This window comes from Onychostoma macrolepis, chromosome 07 (assembly GCF_012432095.1).
Source record: "Onychostoma macrolepis isolate SWU-2019 chromosome 07, ASM1243209v1, whole genome shotgun sequence".
NCBI lineage: Eukaryota > Metazoa > Chordata > Actinopteri > Cypriniformes > Cyprinidae > Onychostoma > Onychostoma macrolepis.
In genome coordinates this window covers 35,068,157-35,091,748 of record NC_081161.1, presented here as the reverse complement: position 1 = coordinate 35,091,748, position 23,592 = coordinate 35,068,157, and the positions used below count along the sequence as shown (strand labels likewise).

At 36.6% G+C, this 23,592-nt stretch overlaps 1 protein-coding gene across 7 annotated transcripts; it reads left to right on the top strand.

The window, feature by feature from the left end:
• Positions 1 to 13: 13 nt before the first annotated feature.
• On the top strand, positions 14 to 22,609 carry zgc:109889 (uncharacterized protein LOC553542 homolog). 7 transcript variants are annotated; one of them, XM_058783132.1, is made up of 11 exons: positions 232 to 482; positions 10,033 to 10,174; positions 10,416 to 10,550; positions 13,499 to 13,652; positions 14,398 to 14,515; positions 14,930 to 15,013; positions 15,387 to 15,565; positions 16,919 to 17,203; positions 18,249 to 18,637; positions 20,515 to 20,713; positions 21,919 to 22,609. In XM_058783132.1, the coding sequence occupies exons 2-10, from the start codon at positions 10,042 to 10,044 to the stop codon at positions 20,670 to 20,672; spliced, it is 1,635 nt and encodes a 544-aa protein (XP_058639115.1). In that variant the 5' UTR covers positions 232 to 482; positions 10,033 to 10,041; the 3' UTR covers positions 20,673 to 20,713; positions 21,919 to 22,609. The 7 variants fall into 7 exon arrangements, with proteins under 7 accessions (XP_058639117.1, XP_058639115.1, XP_058639116.1 ...); XM_058783134.1 differs by lacking the exon at positions 232 to 482 and adding an exon at positions 14 to 161 and having other exon boundaries at positions 20,515 to 22,609; XM_058783133.1 differs by having other exon boundaries at positions 10,036 to 10,174; positions 20,515 to 22,609.
• The last annotated feature ends 983 nt before the right edge of the window (positions 22,610 to 23,592 follow it).

The following is a 23,592-nucleotide window of genomic DNA, read 5'->3' as shown; positions in this document are numbered from 1 at the left end:
AAATTTTTGTTTAGAAAAGCTCATACATTTGTCTTTACTTCAAGTTTTTGTGTATACATTTGCTGTAACACCGGCATTTATCAGACAACAGCGCTTCCTGAAACTACGCAATACAACCTTGCTGGACCGTCTTCACTGACTTTTTTGTGGAGATTTCAGAGGTAAAGTGCTGGTTATTTTTCCTCTTCTGCTCCAGTCTGTGCTTATTTTGGTGGGTGGTGGTCAAGGCTTCGGTCTGCGCATGCGCTTAGGGCAGCGCTTGTCGCGCTCAAGCAGAAGACTCGACGCTGTCAAGGAAACGCGCACGCTGGGCGCATCGTTCCGAGATTTACAAACAACTGAACCTGCCTCGCGCACCGTTATCCACATCGGTCGTTGCAGAAAATAGCAGTTAAGCGATGCATGCGATGTAACAATACAGAGGGAGAGCAAAATACGGACCGAAATCAGAGAAACGCCGCGCCAGCGCTTTATATATACAGGTAAACGGGCTTTTAATCGGTTTTGCATCTCTCGTGGGCTTGGACAAAGCTGAGCTGCTAACGCTAACGTCGCGCGCAAGAGCTGTGTTTTGATCACATGAAAAGGCTGTGGTGTGTTGTGTGTGTTATGGCTGGGACGGGGATTAATATCGTACCGTGAAAATACGGGCTGTGCATTATATATCATTTGTGGTACAAACAAATAATATGTCGAGTCAGTTGAGGCAGGTAACTTTATTAGGAACTGCGACATAATACATCTATGATTTTATGTTTACATAATTTATCATTCGTCGATTTAGCATGCCTAAAGGGCTTGTTGTCTCCAGAATTCCATGTGGCTGATTATATGTGGATATTTCTTGGGGTAAGTCACCAAAACATATAATGATAAACAAAACCATATTGGGTCATAATGTTTTTTTGGAAAGTCTGTCCACCTTTTTAAATATTTATTCTGTCAGTTTTGAGTAAATGTAAATGTTGGACCCTGTGCTCTGAGCTATTTAACAACATTTGTATTAACTATATGTCAAGTGCATTTCATATGAACCTCAATGTTTGATTGACATCACTTCTACATAAAAATATCAACTTATTTACTTTTAATACTGTTATATACGTTTTAAAACTGTTACATACAGGCTAATGCATCTCCAGGGCCCAAAACAATGCCTCAGACACCAGAGAGTTAAGGTCAAGTTCATCATGATAGCCAGAGTAAATGATTGGTGTCCAGCATGCTAACCAACTTTGAAATGTCACATATGATTATGATGCTGTCACCGAGAGCCAAAATGGATATGTTTCCTTGAACTGTATCACTGATGTCAATTCAGATGTAGGATACTGAATGAACATGTTCTTGTCTAAGTCTTTAATATAGAGTCCACGTCAAGTCTCTTGTATCTTGTATCTTTCGGAAAGTCATATTGTCCTAAAAATAAAACCACTAAATTTTTTTCTAAATGCCTATTTTTCTTGTTTTTTTTTTAAATACGTTTTGTTCAAAGCAAATGACAGATACTTTTATTTCTCCTTTATACCTAAAGGAGTTGTTTTGTTGTTGTTGTTGTTGTTGTTATTTATGTGCTTGCAACTTGTAAAATGACCTTTAATTTGTATGAAGTTGATATATTAAAGTTCTTACAAAATTGTAAAATAATAATTAGCTGAAAGATTAGTATAGTAGTAATAAAGACTATTCGAAAAAGAGTTCAAGTCAAGTCTCAGTCAGTTGGTTACTAGGCCTAGTTAGATAACAAGTCGGTTTGTTCGTGAAAAATGTTGAGAAATCTTGCACAGGTCTGAGAGTGAGTAAATGATGACAGAAGTTTCATTTTTGGGTGACACATGCCCCCATTTTGATTTAGAATTTACTGTGTGAAGTTCTGTTGTTGGTCATGTTGTTTACTAGTTAACCCAAAGGTGTGTTGAATGTGGAGGCTCCACCACATTGTGTGGTTTGGGCACTCTTCTTCACTACTATGAGTTTTCCAGAGCTGTATCAGTGTTTGTGTGTTTTTGGAGCTGGGCCCCTCACTGCCTTGACCTGTGTTAGCTGGGTAAGCAACACTTAGGCAATAGCACTACACCCATAGTTTTTTCTCCTGGAGGTCATGTGAAAACAGTATGGAGTCTCAGTAGAGGTCAGAAATTTCCACTTTAGCCAACATTTTGTTTTTATTACCTGAAAGTCAGTTTAGCATATTATCTGTTGTCATACAGCGGGCCACCTCTCCCCTCTGTTGTGTTTGTGTGCAAATGAAAAGCAATGGCTGTGTAAAAGTGCTGTTTGCTGCTATTTTGCCTTTGCCTTTTGTTACCCGCCACCAAAAAAAAAGAAAAAGAAAATGCAAGCATGGCCTGTCTATTGAGCCCATCGAAAAAAGGCCTTTCCAGGACACAGTACATGTCAGGATATGAGACAACTGCACCAAACCAGTGTCTCTCTTTTTCTCTTATTCATTCATTTCAGTTTTCAACAGCTATGGGTAGATGCTTCTTTGAGTCATTCAGTTCTGGTTCTGTGAACAAGCTCAAAAACGTACACCTAAATACACAGCCTGTTTTACCAGCTTACTGCTTACTCAGCAGTATCAGGCAGCAGTAGGGCATGATCGATGATGTGTTGTTACAGTTACTTTACATGGGTGTCACGGTGGTCATCATCGATATTGTGAATCAATCCCCTGCTGAACCATGTCATCAGTCTCAGCCCAGTGTGTCAGGACGGTGCCAGAGACCTTATGAATTGAGTTCATGTGAAATCTGTTTAACAAGTTCTCTGTCAGAGTTTATTATCAAAAGCAAGATTCCAGTATAGAGAGACAGTATAGTAGTGATACTTCTACTCAAATGCTCTGAAAACTGACAGACAGGCCTCACTTCTACAACCGTATTTATGGAATATTTTTTTAATTTGTAAAAATAAAGCTAAATAGAAACCTAACAAAAACTAAATGACAAAAGCACATATCAAAATTACTAAAGTAAAATTCAAGACTAGGAAGGGTGTCAGTTAACTCTGTTTTTCTGTGATCTCTGGTGTGGTGCTAATATTGGGTCTGGGTTTTCCATTACTTGTCCAAAATACTTTTGACAACAGCCAGTATGTTATGTTTCACATAATTACTGTCAGCATACTAAAACATCACTTTTGTAGCAAGTTTGCTGTCTTCGACAATACCTTTCAGGACAGTTATTGTTTAATTTCATGTTGCCTGCTGTGAGCAGTGTTTTTATGCATCTGATTCTTTCTATATCTGTTTTTGTGAAGACTAAGATTTTTATACACGTTTTGTGCAATGACCTTGATCCAATCTAATTATACAGAATGCCTGGGACCTAGTCATTTAGAAAACCCACTAACTAGATGATTTAGAAAATGTTGAGATTTGCTCATCCATCATTCTAACAGATCTTTTCTTCCATATTGTGACATATATCTGAGTAAAACAAATAATCAAAAAAATAAAAATAAAATACTGTAGGGCCGTACTTGCTTCAATCTATTTGTTGATTGGACTAAATGATTGGAGAAGTCTGACATGCATCACCAGAGATAAGTCCGTCATTTCACCTGAAAACGGAGTTATGATATTGTAATTAAAAAAAATTGCAAGCTCAAAAAAAAAAAAGTAAAAAACTGAAAAATGCATGAATGAACTGTTTACTACAAGATCAGTAACATACATGTAGTATATAGATTTTGAAATATAGAAAAAATGTAAATGCTGTGATTTATTTATTTTATTACTCAAGTAATCATTCTTTTAGGCTAGGTCTAATCTGGGCTGAAGGTTTCATCCATCTCCATTCAGCCCACAGCCATATTTCACTCTCCAGTTAATCCACTGCTGTCTCTCCAAACACCCCAGTTTCTTTCTCGTGTTAGCCTGCCCCATTTACACAGATGAAGGACCCATCCATATCCTAAAAAAACCAATGGAACTCCAGATACAAAGCAGGTCTCAGATCAGAGCAGACCCCAACACACTTGCTCCAGGGAGTTGACCCCCTTTGCTCCGGGCCTTATCCAGCCAGGGGTTTGTGCACTGGGGCATGGGGACTCCAGGTCACATGGTCACCTGGCTGATTTGTCCCGACTGTGCTGAATGCAGCACATTTAATTGTGTGTGACGGAGTGAGAAGAATTCATGGGAAAGAGACGGAAAGAGTGTTGCTAACCCTCAAGCCCATCCCAGTTTAACAACTATACTCTCATTTAATGCTAAAGTTTGGACTTTTCTTAAACCAGAGGGACCCATATATAACAAATTATTACATTAAAGCTGTATCATTCATAACAAGAAAGAATCTTTTTGGTTTGCAAAAGGCATATCTGATGCATTCAAAATCAGATCCGCAGGAGCTGGTTCACATGCAGAACTTTTGATTAATTGACATTGAAGGTTTTTAGTCTGTTTCAAGCAGCATTAACTAAAATGAAGCTGAAATGATTAAAAACATTTTTTTTTTAAATTGAAATAAAGCTGAAAAATATAAATATTAGAAGAAAGGGTTAAACTAAATGAAAGGTGTTTAGTAGCACTACGATTACTAACTGGAAACTAAAACTCAAATAAAAATAAATGAAACCTAAATAATAATATTAAAAAACACTAATAAAATAAAAGTACATACAAATTACTTAAACTAGCATTAAAATAAAAACTGAAAATATAAATAAAATACTAAAACTATAATAATACAGTATAAATAATACTGCAATAACACTGGTCTGGAGTCATTGACCTTAAGAGGGTTAATGTACAGTTTGCTCTGTCTAGCTGTTTGTCTAACTGTCTTGTCTATCGAAGTGTTTGGCTTCTGCTCTTCTTTCTTTTTTGATCAAGCAACGATCAGGGGGCATGAAAGGAAACCATGGCAACACTTCCTCTCAGTCTGCACTAATGACACTCTTGTTCTGTATTCTGAACAGCTCTGAATATGTGGGATAAGGGACGAGAATGCAATCATAATTCCTTCTTTTTGTTTGGTGGTTTGTTTGTTGGCTTTGGAGGGGGGTTGATCAGCACGACTCTCAGAGAGCCCAAGCGTTGATCCTCCTGACATTAAAGAGGTGAAGGGGGGCAGAGAGGGGGGTCCGGGGATCTGGAATCTGAGCAGCACAAACGTCTCATCATCAAATAAACCTGCAACTGCAGCTCTGCTATTTGTGCTTCTCATGATTTGACATTTAAATCATAATTTCCTCCTGAAAACTGTTGCTGGGAAGAGAAAGGAGGCAGGGATGAGTCTGGTGGTTGAGGATATTTGTCAGTTTTGTGTGTATGATTTTGTTGATTTTTATACATGAATGAAATGCTGTAATGATCGTGTACAGTATGTCAGAGTCTCAAGCATGTAATATCTGAATTTTATTCAGCAAGCATGTATTGAATTAATCAAAAGTGACAGTGAAGTTCTATTTTAAATAAATGCAGTTTTGAACTTGTGAACTTTCTATCAAAGAAACACAGAAAAATTGTAAGCAGAACAAATGTTGTCAACATTGATAATAATAATAATAATAAATGTTTCTTAAGCACCAAATCAGCATATTAGAATGATTTCTAATGGATCACGTGACTGGAGTAATGGCTGCTGAAAATTCAGATTTACTACCACAGGAATAAATTACATTTGAAACTTTATTACAATGGAAAGCATTTATTTTAGATATTAATATTATTTCACAATGTTACTAGGGCTGGGTATAAATTCAGATGTCCTGATTCCTATTCACAAGGTCTCGATTCAATTCTTGATTTGATTCTCAACTTTAAAAAAAAAAAAATGATGACATTCAGTGAATATAGTTTTAATACAAATGCTATCGATATTCCTAAAAAAAAAACAGTAAACAGCATCAGTTTACAATTAGTGAATTAATAAAAATAAATTAAGAGCCACAGACCTGTATTTTAAACCTATTCTTTTTTCAAACAATAATAGGGCCCTATAAAATGGTTTTCTTAATTTTTCTGGTAATCAGATAAAGGCATAAAACATTAATTTAATTTATCCTAAACATATGAAAGTTAAGCCCTTTTATTTTTGGCAAATAAAGTTCTGCACAACAGAGGATTACTGTTAAAATTAAAAAGAAAACGTGATTATTCCTTAAAAAAAAAAAAATTTATTAATATTTAGTAGTAGTAGTAGTATTGTTGTTACAAAACAAAACAGTGCATCTGTGCCATCTGCCATTCATTCATTACAGAAATCATGGCACCTTATGCGTGATGTCAAATGCTTCCACAGATTTGTAGTATTGCTATAACATTATATCGATATCAATATACCGATACTATAACACGATATTGAATTGACGTCATTTTAAAAAATGAATAGTCAAAAAATTGATTGTTTTGCCCATCCCTAATGTTACTGCTTTCCTTTTTGACCAAATAAATGCAGCCTTCTTGTAACTTGTGTAGACTTTTATCTACTAGATGGATTGAATTAGATCTAAATCTATTCAGAGAATTAACTTGTTCGTGGCTAATGATATGGTGTGTGATATTTTGCAAGCAGACCGCAGGCACTTGGTTCACAGTGGGAGATGAGTGTTTGATGGCGTTCCATTGACTTTTAAACACATGCCTGTAGAGAGGGAGAGCTGGGCCTTTAATTCTATTATAAATGCCGTCCGTTTCACACAGAGCAGATGCTTTTGCACACATACAATGATAATAAATGACACTGACTCACATTAAAAACAACTCTTAAACCTACACATCTACAAAAGTGGGTGGTTCTGACATGTAATGTCATGCAAACAGAAACTACACACTCACAGACTCCTGCTGCTGTACTATGACTGCTCCTAATCAGATGCTAGTGGATAAATGTTTAGCATTGGTTAATGAGGTGAACCATGCTTAGCGCTTTTGATATTCACATCACTTATTACATGTTATTGCTTTACATCCCCCCGCACACATTACAGAATCTGGGATCCCTGACCTCCTCCTGCTGTCAGAGAGAGATTGGGAAATTCAGACATGTTCAGGTAGTCATTAAATAACTAATCTCTGTGCGGATGCCAGTGTATATCAGAGGGAGGAGTTCATGAGAGTGAGTATGGCTCTGCTGCATTCTTGACATCTTGTTGAGATATATAGTGGGAGATTCTCTCTGCACCATTTTTCACTTCTCCTCTTTCATTCTCTCGCTCTCTCTAAATCCTTTCTCAGAAGCCGTTTCAGTGTTGTTTCCATGGCAACAACACCAAAACCCCTCCTGGCAAGGTGGCACACTTTTGGGTCTCTCTCTCACTCTCTCTCTTTCATTCACTGCTTTTTCTCTGTGTGTTTCCCATAATTCTCACCATCAAATTTTTTCAACAGTTTGTGTCTAAGAATTCAAGTTGTTTCATTTTTATTTTCTCCATTTTCATTTTACTTTTAGCTAAAAACTTTGAATTTATTTATTTTTTAAATGTGTCTATTCTTTATTAATATTTTTTCTTTATTTCTGTTGTTTTTTTTATTGATTTTAGTACATCAAGTTAAACTAAACTAAAAATGATGCTTTGGCAAATCCCTGAAATAAAGAAAAAATATATTTTTTTTTATTATTATTCATACATTTTAACTAAATGGCATGAAAAGAGCCCAAAATTTTATTTTTGAGTAGGTAATTTTAAGTATGAGAATTTCCAGTAACACTTTAGTATAGAGACCAACTGTCACTATTAACTAGTTGCTTATTAGCATGCCTATTAATAACATATTGGCTGTTTATTAAAGCACATATTCTGCATGACCATATTATACATCTCTAATCCTACCATAACTAACAAATACCTCACTAACTATTAATTAATGTTAGTATCAGTGTCTGAGTCTCAAATCATAGAGATCTGCCTGCCTAAACAGCATATTTGAGAATCGCAGAGGTGTCCTGAGTCAGCAGCAAACAAAACTGTATGTATAGCATTCCAAGCTCTACTGGCAGGGCAGGGCACTAGCAATGCCAAGGTCATGAGTCTCAGGGACATGCTGATAAAATGCATATCATGAATTCTCACTTTGGAAAAAAGTGTCTATCGAATGCATGAATGTAAATGTGGGCAGGCAGTTCACAGGGTTTTGAGAGAGTCTGATGTGTCCTTTCATTCCCCCAAAAAACACAGACGGATATTCTCTCTCTCTCTCTCTCTCTCTCTCCCCATTAACGCATCCTTTTATTACTTACACTTCACACAGTCCAGCCAAACGCTCGAGGGAGTGAGGATTACAGCCCTGCGCCTCTACAGTCTCACTCAGCTCTACTGCTTTATTCATGAGCAGCAGACTGAGAGATTCAGAGAAGGCAGATTGAAAAACAGTGTGAATGTTTTAGTGCAAAGTGATCTGTTATTGAACTGCTGTGTAATTGTTATGATGGTGTGTGCGCCAGCACTTAATGAAAAGCAGGAAGAATATTCCATCATATTGACATTTTAAAAACATTGACACACAATTTAAAATACCTTCCGTTATTGACATATAAAATATACAGTATCTGGTCTATTGCATTTCATTCCCACAGTAAAAGATTCCCACACAGTAAAAAATGCTAGTATAGTTAGAAGTGAAGAATTGGGGAGAAAATTGTTTTAAAGTGTCCCTGTGAAAAAAAAAAAAGACAAGATACAAGAGATTTCAAGTGTATTCCAAAACATTAAAAAGAACAGCATTTATTATAAATAGAAATCTTTTGTAAAAAAGTATATCTCTTTGAAAAAAATAAAATACTGCCCCCAAACTTTTGAATAGTCATATAGTTTAATAGGTTTGTTAACCTTTACAATCTAGTTTCCCAATCACTTTCAGACCGAAATAATAACTAGACACACAAAGAAAGCAGGGGATACACGCACACGTCTGCTGTCCCACCGGGCTATAACAGTGCTCTTTTCATGTCTCATTAGCAGCATACTCGTCCGCTTTAGTTGCCAGGCGATGTTGTCTGTGTGCCCAGGTCGCTGAACCATTGCGCCTGCATCAGTGTGTGTGATGCCAGTGACTGTCTTTATTAGCGTTTGTCTGTGGTCATTGGTGGTCTGTAAACAGGAACAGACCACAGTAGGTCCTTTTTCTGAAACGGGCCCACTTATGTCAGACGTCTGTATTAAATACACGCAAATGATTAATCAGCACAAAATGCTTAAGGCATGCTGGCTCAACCGAAAAAACTATGTAACCATATTACATTGTGAGATTTGATTTTATAGAACTGATTTCAAATTTCATACTAACACTTTTTACCTTCACATTGACTTTCATTTGTACACTCGCTAAACAAAGACTAAAAACAGAGCTCAACAGTGAGGATGTCCCAGGGCTGTGTGGCAGAGTTTTGGGTCAGTTGATTATACGGTCACTTGCCTTCTTGGACCAGTGCTGCTTTGACACCAAATCGGATGTGTTAAACTTGCACAAACTGAAACATTTGGTTTTATGTGACATTTTGAACATTGTTATCCAAATGACTAACACGATTTTTAGTTAAATGACTTTTGGAATCTTGGGAGCATCAAGCAAATCGCATATTTTGCAATGTATGCCATTGTTTTGGTTTGTTATTTCAGTGTGTGTAAGCTTTCATTGAGTTATAATTTTATAGTATATTATAGTTACTAATTTTCAGCAACTAATTTTTTAAGTGAAAAATATAGTTTATTTTGTAAGTGAATCAAGGAAATTATCATATACATTTTAAAAGATGAAATCTAAATAAAACCTATCCTGAACTTAAAAAAACATAAAAAAATGTGTAAAAATATATTTTCCTCTTAAATGTCTTATTTTTATATTGACTGAGACAATTCTCATGTTAAATCGGTTTGTTTTATAGCTATTTTAAGTTAATTAAAAAACCAAAGTCAGTGCAGGAAATTCTAATATACTTTTACAAACTATGACACATTTTAAAAACTAAATATTTTGTGTGTGTATGTATATTCTCAGTTTATATACCTCCTCATTTGTTGTTCATTTGAGTTCATTAGGTGGTTGATTTGTGTCTTAATGGGTCTCCCTGTTTCTCTCGGCAGTAGTCAGTCATGCCGCTGGTAAAGAGGAGCATCGAGCCCAAGCACCTGTGTCGAGGAGCTCTGCCTGATGGAGTGCCCAGCGAATTGGAGTGTGTCACCAACAGCACCCTGGCAGCCATCATCAAACAACTGGGCAGCCTGAGTGAGTGACACCCTGCTTTTCTAGTTGTATTGAATTGTTTGTTCTTTATATAATCTTTTATATGTTGCCTGTTGAAATAAGGCCCAATCAGAAGGCACCATTCTGGTCCACCAGCTTGACCAAGATTTGGTGATGAATAGCATCACTGTGCTAGTCCACTAGCTCGACCAACACCCAACCTAGCATGGAAATTCAATTGATTTTTTTCAGCACGCCGTTCGTCTCGCCATCTGTCTTGCAGGTCGTCACGCAGAGGACATCTTTGGAGAGCTGTTTAATGAAGCCAACAGTTTCTACATGCGTATGAATAACCTGCAAGAGAGAGTGGACCTGCTGGCTATCAAAGTCACCCAGCTGGACTCCACGGTGGAAGAGGGTAACATCACGCGTTAAGCTTAATCTCTGCATCATCTCCAGATCTTATCAAGCTTTCAGCTGTAGCAGCTAGCAGCTGAAGAGCGGCTGAGAGAGAGCGCGCGTTTGCCTTCGAGTGCTGTCCTCTATAATGGTCTTCTTTTAGCCTGTAGTTAGAGGGATGACCCAGCTTTCTCTGCCATGAAAGAGAGAGACATCAAACTGTATCACTTTACTCCTCCCTCTACTCCTCTCATCTCTTTCTTTTGTTCTTCTCTCTGCGGAATAGAAAAATCCAGTGCCTGGTGGCACCGTCTCTTGTCTCAATAAATGAAGCAGATAGCAGTGCACAGCACGACTCTGATGTCAGTCTATGTGTTTGATGGACATAAGAGAAGAGATTTTTATCTGTAAACATCCTGTGCGTATGCAAAATCAAGATTAGGGTCACGTTACATGTTCTAACGATGTCCTCGTCTATTTAAAACATTCTGCCCAGCAGTGATCGATAACCGGAAAGCCGATAAAGAGGGTTTAATATGTTCCAGCTCCCCCGTGACCCCTCACTTACGGAGAAGACACATCGAAGTTTCTTTTAAAGTCTGAGCGTTCCATTATCACCTGATTCACAGTGAGCGATGACCTCTCAACCACACCCGTGCCGAGAGCAAAGCCTGCTGGGAATGCTCAACGTGTGGTTTCTGGGCCGTGTGTGTGTGTTTATAGCTCTTTAATGTGTGTGTGTGTGTGTGTGTGTGTGTGTGTCTGTCTGACCTGGTGGTGATCTGTGGTTTATGTGTGCTGCATGTAGAATGCAGGGTTGGGAAGGAGATGGGGAGTGGGATGAGGAGAAGAATGTCTGAATATCGAGACATCTCACAGAGAGGAAGAGACAGAATATCGTGTGTGTGTGTGTGTGTGTTGCCAGAAAGGGTGATGGGGTTTGCTGGCATTCATGGTTGTGCCTGATCCAAAAATGTCACCCCATCCCCCTCTTAACGTCCGTTCTAATTATTAATTTATAACCAGCCATCCAGACTTAAAACTGAGCTTCTTTTGCACTCAAACAGACTGCGCACAAGGACAGAAGAGGTATTTAGAGATACAAACAAAATGAGGAAGAAATAGAAGAAAACTGAAATTAATAAAAATGAGGCATGTAGTCAGTGTGTGATTTTGTAGAGCTGTATATTAGAGAGCAGTGCCTCATTGGATATTAATATGTCTTAGTGCCAGGGTAATTATAGTTAACTAAAAATAACAAAATAAAATTTTTTTTAGCTAGATGCTAAAACAACATTTCTTATTGTCATTAACAGTGTAATAAAATAACTAAAATTCAAATAAATCTAAGTAAAAACTATATATACATATATATTTTTTTAAATGATAAAAATGACAAAACAATTACTAAAATGTTAACTTAAAACTTAAAATCTAAAACTTAATTCAAAATATTAATAAAAACTATAATAGTATCTTAATGATAATAAACTAACACTGCTCAGTCTTTCAGATCAATAACATTTTGATTACATGTGAATCTGACTGGAATCGCTAATTAATAAAAATAAAGACAACCATTTCAATAGTCAAGACAAAGATTGGGTATAAGATTATATGGGCGAACTACGTCATAGCTGTTTTAGACAGACTGTTTGTTGGTATTTGAACAAATAGGAAAGGAAAGGACTTTTCTTTTCCATTACAACAGCATTGTGGCTCAGTACATATTTTGAAAAGCAGGACCACCTTGTTTTATAAGTTGTCCCAGGTTTGACCTCATATACCCCATTCCTGCCATCAGATCAGCCAGTATGCTCAGTCTTGAATTATTAATGTTCAATAAAGCAGTACAGTGGCCCCTGAGGCACAGCCAGTGCTTTAATATTGTGAGTGTTCTCCTGTGGCATACATAATTAGAGGGCGATTGAGGCAGTCCATCATTCTTTACATCAAAACAAGCCCCGCCCCCTCAGTAACAGACAACCCCTACACTAATGTAGAAGAACCTAATAAATAATTTAGCATCGGTCCACAGTTAAGACATAAATTTCCACACAGTGTCATAGATCATTGCTTGACTGATGTTACGGAATATCTGAACAGCTGTTTTCCACTTTTGCGCTACTTTCTATCAGAGGCAGACTGTTCATTTTTATAGTGTTTTTTTAGTCATAGTTTTCTCCTTTTGATGGAATTTGTATATATTTCAATTTAATTGTATATTAGATTTAAATATGAATTATTATATATTTATAAGTTTGTGTGTGTATATAAAAACCTGTCACACACCAATTGTAACAAGCCAATTGTAAACAGTTGTCTTGACCGTGATGTCCCATGTTTTAATGTGTGTGCTATCTCATCATCTCATACTTGTTTTTGATTTGTGCAAGCAAAAAAAAATCTGAAGTCACTGCCAAACAGCTCAGTCTACTGAAAAACAAAAAACAAACAAACGTGGGATTGTGAGGCAGGAGCTCCACATGCTCTAGGGCAGGCAAAGCAGTGATGTTGCTCTTAAATGTGCAGCTGATCTGTCATATGTTTGTGCCATTCCTGATTAGGGTGAGAAGCAGAGTGTGTGAATAAGAGAATGACCATCTGCTGTCTCATGGACAGCTTCATCCGTTCTTTAACAAACACATTAGAGACTTAAGCAGGGATTTTTAAGGCCCTTTAACACTATGATGATCAAGGGACAGTTTATCTTAGTCAAACCACACCTTTAATCACCATATAGTAAACACTGAACTGATCTCAGATCAGTGTTATCGGGTAGTGTCCGTAATGGCCGTGTATTTTGTAAATTTTAATATCCTATGCCTATTTTCTTATTTGCTAAATATATTGTACTAAGAATGTTTAGATCTTTGTACTAAAAAATGTCAAATTTAAATATTTGTGCAATCTCAATAATGAAATGAATGCATAAATCTGATCTCTTCCTCTATCCCCCATCTTCAGTCTCTCTGCAAGATATCAACATGAGGAAGGCCTTCAAGAGCTCCACCATTCAGGACCAACAGGTGGTTTCCAGAAACTCCATCCCTAATCCTGTGCTGGAGCTCTACCACCGTGGAGACAAACCTCCCCCTCTCAATATCCTCAGCCCTTACAGGTGAGATCATCATCACTTCACTCTCTCATGTCAAATAACATTCTGCCATTTCTTATTGTGTATTAGCAACAGTAGCAACATTGCATCTTATACTTTTCTTCTGTAGCAATAACATTGTTATGCAATAACATAACAATTAATGCGATTAATCGCATCCAAAATAAAAGTTTTTGTTTATATAATATATATGTGTGTGTGTACTGTGTATATTCATTGTGTGTATATATAAAGACGCACATATACATGAAAATATCTACATGTATAGATTTATATTCATATAATTTATATTATATATAAATATATTTAATATATAAACGCGACATATTGTTCTTAAATATATACATGCATGTGTGTGTATTTATATATATGTATATATATACATAATAAATATACAAAGTACACACATTTTTTTTATTTTGGATGTGATTAATTGCGATTAATCGTTGCCCAGCTCTAATTAAAATGTTTAATTAAAAAAATGAAGATATGTTTCAATTGCATGTTTTATTTCCTGTTTCCACCTTCTCTGGTTTGTGCACCTCTGGTGTAATATGACAAAATGAGAAATCACTTGCTGCATATCTCCTAGAATATTCTCACTCTCAAGTATGCCTGAAAGCACTATTCATTTTAGCAATTTTATTCATTTTATTCATTTTTGGTTTGTTTGTTTGGAGAGTTACAGCTCTACGCTGAGCAAATGCTATTGTAGCAACCATCTCTTTCTATTTCTTTCTTTCTACAGAGATGATAAGAAGGATGCACTGAAGTTCTACACAGACCCCTCTTACTTCTTTAACCTCTGGAGGGAGAAAATGCTGCAAGCCACAGAGGACAAGAGAAAAGAAAAGAGGAGACAGAAGGTGTGTGTGTGTGTGTCTATTGCATAAATATGTTTTTGTGTGCACTTTATGGTCCTGTTTCACACTGTCTGTTCTTTCCAAAATCACATACTGCTTTAAGGATGTCAAAAATGCTGGAACTTCGGTACCAAGTTGATACCAAAATAAGTGTTGTTGTATATGGTACAGTATATAGTTAAGATTGACTACAACTTATCAACAATGCTAAGCACATCAGACAACCTCCCTTTGCTTCCATAGCACTACCGGGCCCCCTGTAAAAACAGTTTCTCAGATGGATTTCCTCTCTTCAAACCAGAAGCTTATGTGTTTATATGCAAAGAAGAGAGCAGAAGGAAACCCATCAGTGGATGTGTCTTTATGTGTGCATGAATGAGAGCTCTAACTCCCCCAGACTTTGCCCCTTCTCTCCAGACCAGCGGCTCAGGCCAGACTCACTCAGACCAGACTAAGTCCCACTCCAGGCAGGCCCATCTCAGAAGCCCCCTCCTATCCTCCGTAAGAGACCTGCATTTCTGTCAGTCCTTCTATTCATCCGTCAATCCCTCACTTTGCTGACAGTTTTTGCATTCACTTTCTTTCCCTACAGTCTCTTCACTAGCTTTTCTACTGAGTGTATGTGTGCGTGTGTGTGTTTAATGCATTCCCTGAATTATGTAGAAACTTTCTTCACAGCACTTTTCAGTGAAAGATGTGGACACTACAGTCTGTGTGTGTGCGACTTTGCTCTTTTAGCTTGACAGTCTAAACCTTTCACCAAATGTGATTTGTAACGAAACCCTGGGCTTTTTGCAACACTAGCCTTTCTCTCTCCCTCTCTCATTCTCTTTCTCTCTCTCATTTTCTCTCTCTCTCTCTCTCTCTCTCTCAGGAGCAGCAGAAGCAGGTGGAGGACCCCAGCCGTGAGGTGAAAAAGGTTCGTAAGGCTCGGAATCGTAGGCAGGAGTGGAACGTAATGGCATATGATAAAGAGTTCCGCCCAGATGCCCGCTTCACGCCTTCTCCGTACCACGGCATGTCCTCTGAGGGCTCACTTTCCCCAGACAACAGGTTGGTCTCTTTTGCTTTGACTTTTTTCAGTGGCAAGGCAAGCGGGCTGCAGTTTAGCATAGCTCACTACTGCCATCTGTTGAGACTTCAGCTGCCAACACTTGGAGAGTCACACCAGAGCAATCTAAAGCATCTCATCATTATACTGTTCTATTTATTTATTTGTTAGTTTTTATAATCATTTTTATTAGGTTAAACAATTAGATGATTGGGGTAGGTGATCTATTGACTAATTATTTTACATTGTGCATATTGTAATGACCTTAATGTGCTTTTTATTTGGTTGGTTTATATGGTCGTTCTTTGTTGCACATTTAAGCAAATAAAGTAGCAGTTCATATTAGAGTCATGTAAAAAAAAATTGCATTTAAACAAGTACGTTTAAAGATTTGTAAGTTTGATTCGTTCAGTGAATCAGTTTAAACTGTCTTTTTTTAATAAATCGGCTGTGATTCATTGATTTGTTTTCATCCCTGCGTGAACATGTTTCATACTGTATATTAAAATATTTTAGATATAGAGTTTTAGATATATGTTGAAAATATGTACTGTAGTTGAACGGTACTATTCTTCTTTTGTGTGTGTGTGTGTGTGTGTGTATAGAAATGAAAGGAAAAATGTTCACATTGTTTACATATTAGAATGAACATATAATGTTTACTAATTAGAATGATTTCTGAAGGATAACGTGACACTGAAGACTGGAGTAATGACTGCTGAACATTTAAATTGTATTTATATTTCCCAATATTGCTTTTTTACTGTATATTTTATAAAATAAATGCAGTCTTGGAGCTAAATGGATTTTCACCAAAAAAATAAATAATAACAATGGTAACACTTTACAATAAGGTGTCATTTGTTAACATTAGTTAATGTATTAACAAATATGAACAAACAATGAACAATACATTTATTACACTATTTGTTAATCTTTGTTAATGTTAGTTAATAAAAATAGAGTTGTTTATATTGTTAGTTCACAGTGCATTAACTAATGTTAACAAGCACAACTCGTGATTTTAATAATGCATTAGTAAATGCTGAAATTAACATTAATTAAGATTAATAAACGCTGTAGAATTATTGTTCGTTCTTAGTTCATGTTAACTAATGTAGTTAACTAACGTGAACTAATGAACCTTATTGTAAAGTGTTACCATAATAATCTTACAGACTTTTGTTATCGCTTTTTAAAATATTGTGCTTTCAATAAAGCTGAACTTTGAAATCCATAATATTCTTTTAAAACTCATGCATGCAAAAAGATATTTGCATTTAATATTTCTCTCTTCATTTTCTTTTTTCCCTCTCTCATCTATCGGTCTTTCTCTGTGTCTTTTCCGTCATCAGGTCGGTTGCGTCAGACATGGGTGAGCACTCTTACCCAGGCAGTCCCAGTCACCCGGCTCAGCAGATGGCCGTGACCAGCGCCTACTCCGCTGCCGATGGCAAAGAGCACCTCATGGCCCCCTCTCATGTCCAGACCCAGTCCTTGGACCGTGGTTACCGGCCAGCCCCTTCCTCCTCCGCTCCACCTGGGAGACAGACCATTGGCAGGGTTCAGACCTCCCACGGACAAGCAGTCACAGACCCGGCTCTCAATGGACCACGTCCCCTGCAGGCTAAAGACTACAGGTCTGTTATTCTTCGGTTTCTCTTAATTCAGTAAATCTCTGTAATATAAAGGGTGTTAAGCAGCATTTTCTAATCCTCTAAATTATTTGCATGAAATACCAACTAAAAAATTCAAATAAACGTTCTAACCATTCAGTAAATATAATGAATAATAAATTGAATGACTGAAGGATTTTGTATTTAATGTTAGTGTTATATACTACTTTTTTTTCTTTTACTTCATTTTACTTCATATTGTATTTTATTCAGTTTGCGTATTATTTAGGCCTACTCTGTCTCATGAACCCCCCTGCAGTTCCATCATGAACCCGTAGGGGTTGCAAAACCCTAGTCTAAATGCTCCATTTTTAGGTGCGAGGATCCTCTTGGAATTGCTCTGTTTATCATTCATGGATTTCTTCAGTCTAAATATCCTACAAAACATATATGATCATGTGTAAAATTTAGGTAACATCATATCTATGGCCAAACACTCACTACAAGACACTAGTCTCACAGATTCACAGTTTCTAGTTTTGGTAAAGTTATGGGATTTTACACAGTGAATCACAGACTAGTTGTGTCAACTACAAATTCATTTTTATCAGTCTGTAGCTATCACGTTATATACCACTGGCTATCTGTTAACACAAACTCACATAATTTTAGTATTATATATATATATATATACTATTATTAGCTTTCTAGATTTTTCTTCATTTTAATTTTGGTTTAAATTTTAATAATTTTGCTACAGCTTTTGTCATTTTTATTAGCTTTTTTGTTATGTGTCATTTTAATATTTAATTTATATTGATTTGTTTTAGCAATTTTAGTACTTAAATTTGTTTGACTTATTTGACTTAACAGCTTTATTTCAGTTAACAATAACAGTTTTTAATAGTTTGCTTTAGTTAACAATAAGTCTTTGAGAGTAGATTTTTGACATAAAAATTGTTTGTCCAATGAGTTTCCATCTTGCAGTGATCTCTAGGCTTACAGCTCATCTCCTAAGTGCATTTAATGTGTTTATTTGATTAATTTCTTTTCTCTGTTTGTATCTCAGTGGTCAGCAGGCTCCGCATCGAGAGTATTTCGTACCTCCAGCTCCTCCTCCACCTCCTCCTCTCATTCCCTCTGCCCAGACTGCCTTTGACAGTCCCACTGGCCCCTCCTCTGCCCCGGCCAGTGCCATGCCATCTCTTTCCCAGACTTACAACCCTTCTCCTCCGACCCCTGCCCTCCCTGCTTCCTACACCCCTTCCCCAACCCATCCTCCTCCCGCAGCACCCCCTCCACCTCCACCTGGGCCGCCCACACACCCCCACCCACACCCTCACTCACACACCATGCCCGCTGCCCCTGCGGAAGCACCGGTTGTCCCAAGGAAGGGTCAGGTACCTCTCATCCCAATGAGCGATGCACGCAGCGACCTGCTGGCAGCCATCAGACGAGGTCAGAGGTCACACATAAAGTGGGGTTTGAGTGTTATAGTGTCAAATGGTGACAACATCATACTTTTGTTTTTTTTGCCTTATTTTAACGAGAATTGGCAGCATTCTAAAACAGGGTTCCTGCGGGGTTTCGAAAAGTATGGAGTTTGTTTGAAGTATTTTCCAGGTCTGGAAAAGTATGGAAAAAAGAAAACACAGTATGAAAAAATATTTGTGTTTCCAGACCCAAATTGTGTGCCCCTTTTGCCCCTGTTTAGTTTTTTAATCATAGAAAATTAAGAATTTATTGAAAATAAATTTATTGTACAAGAAGTCATGTCAAAATACGACTGAATGAATTCAAGGTGCACTTTTTCATTATGCAAAATTGCATGTTATAAGCATTTTGGGTTTCTTCTCACAATATTCTTAGCACCATATTACATAGCCTTAAGGACCTTTGCAAAAATAAAAAAATAAATATACAGACTTTTATGTGCGCACGAGAAACTTGGCATATCGGACAATGCACATTGAGCTACCTATTGTGACAGCCCATTTTGTGGTGTGGTTTCTTGGCCTCCACAAAGTATGCGTTAAAGAGACCTAAGGCCTTGAAATATGGCATACTGCTCTAATGAAAGCCAAATTTAAACACTTTTTACAGTACCAGTACTTTTTACAAACCCTTGAACTTGGCAAATTTTATGCCGTCAGCCCATTTCGTGTCATGGTTTGTGTGCTGCCACAGAGGATGTGTTAAATTGGACATTAGGCCTTGATATTAGAGGTACCTACCATAAGAAAAGCCACATTTTTAGCAAATAGATATGTTAGTTCATGTACATCCATGCTATTGTTTTATTCGTAGTAAGATGGCAAAATAGTGTGTGCAAAATAAAATAGTGATGCACAAAGGAAGTAGGTTATATAAAACTAGAAACTGTAATGCGTAAGCATACGCATGTGAATAGTTTCTTGAGGGCACAAAAAAAATTTCTTGTGTACATGTAAAAGTTTTTTTTTTATTCTTTTTTTAGAGGCACTGTATGTTGTCACTTCAAGAAAATCAATGGGGAAAAAAAGAAAATAAAAAAATTTACAGATGACTGTACTAGTCACCAAATACTTTTACACTACCAAATAGACTATACCAAATATACAAAATATACTAAACCTTACCAAATATAAAATTGAAAATAATACTCTATGAACCATTTATGTTAAATATGGTCTGAAAACCTGCTGAAAGGTTTGGAAATTTGAGTCTGGAAGAGTATGGAATTTTGAAATGGAAAACGTAGGAACCCTGCTAAAATGTCACAGTTTAAAAACTTTTATATTAATTCTATAATATAATATAACAATCAAAAGTTTGGGGTCCATTTGTTTTGTTTGTTTCTTTAAGAAAAGAGAAACTTCTATTCAGCAAGGATGCATTAAATTGATCAAAAGTGACAGTAAGACATTTATAATGTTACAAAAGATTTATATTTCAAATAAAGGCTGTTCTTGCTATTTTATCAAAGAATGTTAGGAAAAATGTGTCACAGTCCCACAAAAATTCAAACATTCATAATAACAAATGTTTCTTGAGAAATGGATCACGTGACACTGAAAACTGAAATAGCTGCTGAAAATTCAGGGTTTCATGACATTCCATAATATTACTATTTTTGATCACATAAATGCAACGTTGGTGAATATGAAGAGATTTCTTTAAAAAAAAAAAAAAAAATTTTTAAATCTTACCACATTCATTTTTTATTATTATTATTATTTTGATGTGAAATATGGCCTGAGCCTTATCAGTTCTTGAGAGGTTTTGTGAGATTCATCCTTATTCACGCAACTTTGTATTTCTGGTTCTCACTTTTCTGTGGGGTTTTTTTGTCATAGGGATCCAGCTGCGTAAGGTGCAAGAACAGCGGGAGCAGGAAGCGAAGAAGGAGCCAGTTGGAAACGACGTGGCCACTATATTATCCCGTCGCATCGCCGTGGAGTACAGCGAATCTGACGAAGACTCTGAGCTGGACGAAAACGAGTGGTCAGACTGAGACAGGAAAACAACAATAGAAGAATTTAAAAAAAACACGAAGTAAGCGTTAGAGCGTAGGTTTCAGAGAACAGAATTATCACAACTAATGTAGCATGCCGATGTCTGTCTGCACTAATATAACACGGCTCCTGTGTTTTTTAAAAAAAAGGGCTGCGTAACTACAAAGTCTCAAAGAGACAGAACCAGAAACTTTCGAATTTTAGGTTGTACATCTTAAATTGAAGCCTTGACAGTGAATTTAATGAGAGTTTTGACCCCATAGAACAATGTCCGTTAGAAATGGGCTCCTCTACACAGCGGGCTCGAGTCCACTGCCTGACACTATTCATCACATACTCTGAATGTGGTGGTCCTACCATCTGTCCTCTCTCCTGCACTCTTTCCCTCTCTCACTAACCTTAGAATATGACCCCATAATGATAAGAACAGCCAGCTGGATGATCATGCAATGTTAATTTTACAACTTAAAGGACAGTGAAAATAGTCGTAATGTATTTAAGACTAAAATACTAAGCATTTACATAAAAATTTTCATGTCCAAGCTCAAAGAAATGGCTGCATTTTGACCTCTTGAATGCATGTTGACCAAGTAACAAGCAGATAGCAAACCAGTTGAAATTAACATTGCATAAAAAGCAATATTCTTGAGTGATTTGCTCCGATAGAGCACAAACACACAGTAGATGTTTAGTTAGATTTTCATTTGTTGATTAAAATTTATAAAAGTTATTCATGGTTGCATTCCAAATGTCCCAACTAATCAAATAGCATGGACAGACAATCTGAATCGGAAAACTGTATCAAGGGTGTGTAAGATGTATTCAAATTCTGTTGGGAATATAATATTTTCTGTATCTAAAAAAATGCAGGCTTGGTGGTGATGCTTTAAATACATTATTGGTGATGCTATTTTCCCAGATATAACTAATTTAAATAATTTAACCCATTTTGATGGATTGGTATGATTTTTCATTTGCTTTCTTGGCTCCAAGTAAAAAACTTGTTACTATACTGGTGCATTCTGAACACACAAATTGTGATTGCTGCTACTTATAGACAATTACTTGTAGTGCAACTACAAAACACAACAGAACTGGGCTCTTATTCATCTATAGCCTCATTAAACACAATACTTTAATGTTTTGAGGTACAATTGGTGCTGTGTTAGTAATTATGGATTGTATCTTTAATTGTGTCAGAATCAGTTTTTAATGTTGTTTTTTTTTTCCTCCTGGTCCCTTCAGGAATGGGGAAAAAAATCCTAGTTTTCTGTGTCTTTTCAAGTGGATACAATGCGTGGCCATCGGTCCCCTAAAGGATCAAACTGTTCGCTTGTCAGTCATCTCACTATAACTACAGTAGATGTCACTGCATTGTTACCAAGGCAACAAGCACAGCATAATTAAGTGGGCAACAATGAAGACAGCTGTGTTCTTGCCTGTTTGACCTGGTAATGTGTACCCATAAACATAAATATAAATTAACAATGTGCTCTGTAAGAACAGCTGGTTTGCATTTTTGGTTTTTAGTTTTGTTTGCTAGTGTTTTCATTTTGAATCATCTTGCCCTCTGAGGCATTTGAAATGCTATATATGCTAATTTGTACAGAATAAGAGCACTTCAGTATTTCAGCTTTTATTTTCTATTTATTTGCTTAAATGTGTCACTCACTGCACAAATAGGGAGGCTTCAACTTTAACCTCTCCCAACTTGACAGCTGTGATGAGCTGTGTGTTTAGCCTGTGTTTTGTATGTAAAGAATGAAGTCCTTTGTGTTTTAAACAATGTGATGTATAGAACTTTGTTAAAATGGCAGAACTTTGATTTATATAGTTAAGAAACAGTATGAAAATTAATGTATCAAAAAAAACAATATAATGTAGGCAAGTGCTGCATGCATGTATGGACTGCCATTAAAGTGCTTCTTAAAACATTCCTCAGTGTGGCTTGTGGCGACATTTGATATTTATATTTTGGATCAATTTTTAAATGATTTAATACCATGTGCTAAAGTCGAATCAATAATGTCTAAAGGTACCTTGGATTTTTGTGATTTAATGATTTGTTGCTTTGTTTACCTAATGATAACATTTTCCGGCTTTCTATGATCAAAGGAACCCTCTTATAATCATGGAAAGCCTGGACGTTTTTTAAACTGTGGTTTCCAGGAATTAATTAAAAAAAATTATAATAATTAGGAAATTTCTGATTTATAATAGCCTGAATATTTTTCTAGTTATGCACTGATCTAAAATATGCAATCTGTTTCCACCATACATTGCATTCAAATCACATATTTATTTGTTATTTACATCTGTGCACTTATAAGAATAATTTACAATTTATTCATGGATTGGTGCCCATACTGAAATAGAAATCTATGAATTTAAATTTAAAATCATCTTGAGGTAACCACAATCGACTAGTAAAGCTGTGGAAATTCATTGGCTAAAGTGTGTGGGAAACATGTTTTAAAACAGCAAGCATCAAGTACCTTTTCTTGTATTACATAACCATTACCTTCACTTTAATCTCACTGCCTGTCCATCCCTTCCTTAAACTTTGTCTTTATTGAATTATGGATTGTATCCTTCAGTTTAGCCCTATCATTTTACACATGCTAGGGCACATTACTTCAGAGGCAGGCAGTGCTTGAGAAGCCTTCTTTGTTGCTACATGATCCTCAGCATTAACTTTCCCTCATTTCAGTTTTTTTACTGTTAAGTTTTCTCATTTCTCCTAAACTGGCAGAGAACTGAGGGTGAACGAGGTCTTGTTCACCTGATCTTAACTTTGAGGAAGGTCAGACGTGCTTCCGTCACAGTCGTGACTTACAGCAGGAATGATCAGCTCTGTGAATCTATGACGCATCTCCCTCCCGTTTCACTGCCCTCATTGTCTCCTTCAGTTTTTTTGTA

Excerpts from the sequence above, each read along its gene's own strand:
- zgc:109889 (XM_058783134.1), top strand. The coding sequence starts at position 10,042 with ATGCCGCTGGTAAAGAGGAGCATCGAGCCCAAGCACCTGTGTCGAGGA. Across the intron at positions 13,653-14,397 it reads AATATCCTCAGCCCTTACAG|AGATGATAAGAAGGATGCAC; the intron begins GTGAGATCATCA and ends TTCTTTCTACAG. Across the intron at positions 14,516-14,929 it reads AAGAAAAGAGGAGACAGAAG|ACCAGCGGCTCAGGCCAGAC; the intron begins GTGTGTGTGTGT and ends CCTTCTCTCCAG.